This window comes from Mangifera indica, chromosome 9, assembly GCF_011075055.1.
Source record: "Mangifera indica cultivar Alphonso chromosome 9, CATAS_Mindica_2.1, whole genome shotgun sequence".
Lineage (NCBI taxonomy): Eukaryota > Viridiplantae > Streptophyta > Magnoliopsida > Sapindales > Anacardiaceae > Mangifera > Mangifera indica.
The window spans coordinates 2,985,759-2,989,714 of NC_058145.1; the positions used below are offsets into that span (position 1 = coordinate 2,985,759).

Genomic DNA, 3,956 nt, shown 5'->3' on the forward strand with positions numbered 1-3,956 from the left:
ATATTATTATTTGTACACAAATTAGTACTCATTGTTAGTACATATAATTTTTTGCTAATATATCCATATTCTTCTCAAATAAAATTAGATCAATTCATCTACTTTCTCCTTCAAGAGTCTCGTTTATATTAATTCCACTAGTAATATGAATGACTTCATATTACTGAATATTCTAGTATCTAGTAATGTGCCTCTACAATTTAGGGTTTATTATTATATGAAAAATTGGTTTAACTAAATCATTTTTATGGTACACCCAATTCTTAGTCTTTCAATTGAAATAGACAAAAATAAGACAAAAACATTTGCTTAAATGGTTTGTCATTATATTTGAAATTTAAAAAAAAAAACAATAATGTAAAAAATGGTGATTTTTTAGATAGAAAATCTAAATTCGAACCTCTGTCATAATTGTGAAACTTGTAAAAATTACTTACAAAAAAAAAATGGTGACCACTATGCTATCCTCTCCAAAAAATTGGTGGAAGAAAGATAAAAATTACATCAATGAATTATTACATTTTGCATGGCATTTTACATTGCATGTATCCTCTGTCAATTATATACAAGGAGAAAGGTTGTATTATCTTGTATAAACATTTGACATGGGTATTGAAAAGAAGATGAGCTGATAGAATTTTGTAAATGGACATATGGATTCAGGTATCGATCTAGAAGGGAGAATATGAATACTTTTTCACATGTTCCCCCTGGCTTTCGGTTCCATCCAACCGATGAAGAACTTGTCGATTATTACCTCAGGAAAAAGGTCAATGCAAGAAAGATTGACCTAGATGTGATCAAAGATGTGGAACTCTATAAAATTGAGCCATGGGATCTTCAAGGTAGAAGGGCATCAGCATTTCTTTAACTAGTTTAGAATTTCAATCTTGAACCCTTTTTTAATGACTGTGTTTTCAAAAAATATGAACAGACCTGTGCAGAATAGGAACAGAAGAGCAAAATGAATGGTACTTTTTTAGCCACAAAGATAAGAAATACCCAACTGGAACTCGAACAAATAGAGCCACTGCAGCTGGATTTTGGAAAGCAACTGGTAGAGACAAGGCTATTTATTCTAAGCATGACTTAATTGGAATGAGGAAGACGTTGGTCTTCTATAAAGGCCGAGCTCCAAACGGGCAGAAGTCAGATTGGATCATGCATGAATACCGCCTTGAAACAGATGAAAATGGAACTCCACAGGCAAGCATGCATTTTCAACCATTAATAACTTTCAATAAGACTATACATACCTATTTTAAATACACAGATATATATTTGATGTGTGTCATTAAGTAATTAATGATTTTGAATTTAAGATAAAATAATACCCTAACACTTGATAACATACATCAATTGCATAACTATTTGTATACTCAAAGTGATACAGATAACATTGCTCAATAACTTTCAGTCTTTATTGCAATAAGGTTGATGAAATATTTGTGTAATTAAAAGCAGGAAGAAGGTTGGGCGGTGTGTAGGGTGTTCAAGAAGAGAACAACCACCGTGCGTAAAATGAGTGAGCATGGATCTCCTTGCTGGTATGAAGATCAAGTTTCATTCTTGCAAGATTTCGATTCAACGAAGCAAAATTCCCAGCCAAATTTGGCTTACCACCTCTCCTATGCCTGCAAGAAAGAGCTAGATTTGCAGTACCAAGTTCCCCATGAACACTTTCTCCAGCAGCTTCCATATTTAGAGAGCCCAAAGCCGATGCAATCAACTGCAAATGTAAACTGCAGTCCAATGGCTGCTGCCTATGGACTGGAGATAAACCATGTAAGCACTTTTCAGCCCTCATCATTCGCACGAGAAGAACATATGCAGCAACCCCATGACCAAAATTTGCATCCAATGTATGGCAGAGACAACAACAACGAGATGGCGGTGGATCAACTCACAGATTGGCGAGTTCTTGACAAGTTTGTTGCCTCCCAGCTTAGCCAAGACGATGTTCCTAAAGAAAACAACTACTCAAATAGTATTCTGGTGAGACACTTGAATAAGAAAGAAATGGTGCCTGAGAATCCCTCTACCTCAACCTCCAGTTGTCAAATTGATCTATGGAAGTGACAACTTATTATTCATAATCATGAGACAATATATACTGATTATAGGCTATTCAATGCAGAGGTAAAGGGAAAAGATTATATAATCTAAATTCCTGTACATAATAAAATTAAATAATATCTCGTGTTTAACTCTTGAGCTTCTAGCTCTTCTCCTAATGCTTAAGTTAATATCACCGAAACCCTAGAACCTAGTACTAAGTTCCTGTAAGATGTGAAGTTGCAGCATTTGTTTGCCTGTAATTTGTAAAGGTCTTCTGTGTTGTATTATATTGTTCTAACAGCCATATGTGCTGTTTATGGAATCGACTTGGAGGTCGATTTCAGATATGTTTGTATGTTCAATTTGTTATTTGAATAGTAGATTTACAATTGTCTTTATAAAATTTTGCCTCGTTAGTGGATTTATTTTTTCCTCTTAAGTTGCCTTATATTGAAGGATATGCATGATTCAATTCAAATAATAAACCAAATCAAACAATTTAAAGATCTTGGTTTGATTTGGTTTGGTTTATAAAACGATTGAATTTGAATTGATAAATTTAAAAAAAAAATAGTTTTACGGTTTAGACGGTTTTCAAACTGGACAAAACCGTGAACCAAATTTTTTTATATACATATATAAAATTATATTTGACAAAATTTTTTGATAAATAATTGGTGTATCACTTGTTTTTTATATATATTTTGTCATTTTTTTACATATTATATATATTTCATATTCATTTTACATATTTATTTCATAACTTAGATAACTATAATTCACATATGAAATATTTGAAAATGAATGATTTTTAATATGTTCAAACTATAATCTAAATCAGACCAAATCGTATTTTTTAGTATGATTTAGTTTTAAATCTAAAATTGTTAGGTTGGTTTGAAATTTTTATAAACTGGTTTTTTAAATTTTGTTTGAAAAATTACTTAAACCGCACCAAATCAAACCCTAAACAATCCTAATATCTGTAACAGAAACTTGAGATCATATAAGATGGCATTAAGATTTAAAATATCCTTTGCGGAAGTATATATAGAATAATAATCATGAATGTTCACATGGTTTGGCCAAGCTTTATACAATTATGTTGGGACCAATGTGTTAAAAACTAATAAGTTTTTGGACTAGAGATTTCCACAGGTTTATGAAGACTTAGATGTGAAGACATATAATTATATTTTCATATATAAAATATAAGCAATACTATATGTACACATTTTTTATATATAATTTGAGTATATAAATTATATGTCATTATATGATTCAACGTTATTTTGTCTTTAATTCAAAATTATTCAATCACATAATGATATATCATCTGTATACTTAAATTATATATAAAAAAATATAAACATAATTTTATTGATAAAATATTATGAAAATATTGAAATGGCACATGCATTTGCAAAACGAATTGTAAGAAATAGATAAGTGATTATGTACTGAATGCTTTGCTGGTAAGTTTGGCAAAGGTACAAGAAATGTGCACTACTTTGTTCTTTTTAAGTCGTAGATGACACTCAAGGATTCAATCAACCTATTTGGAAAGACGGTACGGCACAAATTAATTAGCACAACAAGATAGATTTTAGTGCCTGGACATCATTAAGCTTGATTTGTTTAGTAGTTTCAAAGTTAATTTTCTCTTCGATCGAGTCTTCATGATCAAGGTTATTAACATAGACAATTTGATCTCTCCTAAGTCCTAAGAATCTCATGGGAAAACCATTATTTAATAGGGTGTGTGCATGTTCAAATCTTTTTTTTTTTTCAAATACACATGAACATGTCATGCATTAGTAATTCTCAAATATATGAGTTGATAAGAATTGGACAAGATTTTGATTAAATTTTATAAACTCTTATTAATGAGAGTTAAT

At 30.7% G+C, this 3,956-nt stretch overlaps 1 protein-coding gene across 1 annotated transcript; it reads left to right on the forward strand.

The window, feature by feature from the left end:
* Window positions 1-669: 669 nt before the first annotated feature.
* Window positions 670-2,461, forward strand: LOC123225442 (NAC domain-containing protein 7-like). Its single transcript, XM_044649388.1, has 3 exons — window positions 670-845; window positions 935-1,206; window positions 1,465-2,461. The coding sequence occupies exons 1-3, from the start codon at window positions 686-688 to the stop codon at window positions 2,077-2,079; spliced, it is 1,047 nt and encodes a 348-aa protein (XP_044505323.1). The 5' UTR covers window positions 670-685; the 3' UTR covers window positions 2,080-2,461.
* Window positions 2,462-3,956: the final 1,495 nt, after the last annotated feature.

What these genes read in the sequence shown, in the direction of transcription:
- LOC123225442 (XM_044649388.1), top strand. Translation starts at nt 686, where the DNA reads ATGAATACTTTTTCACATGTTCCCCCTGGCTTTCGGTTCCATCCAACC. An exon ending in TGAGCCATGGGATCTTCAAG is followed by an intron (nt 846 to 934) that starts GTAGAAGGGCAT and finishes AAATATGAACAG; the next exon opens with ACCTGTGCAGAATAGGAACA. An exon ending in ATGAAAATGGAACTCCACAG is followed by an intron (nt 1,207 to 1,464) that starts GCAAGCATGCAT and finishes AATTAAAAGCAG; the next exon opens with GAAGAAGGTTGGGCGGTGTG.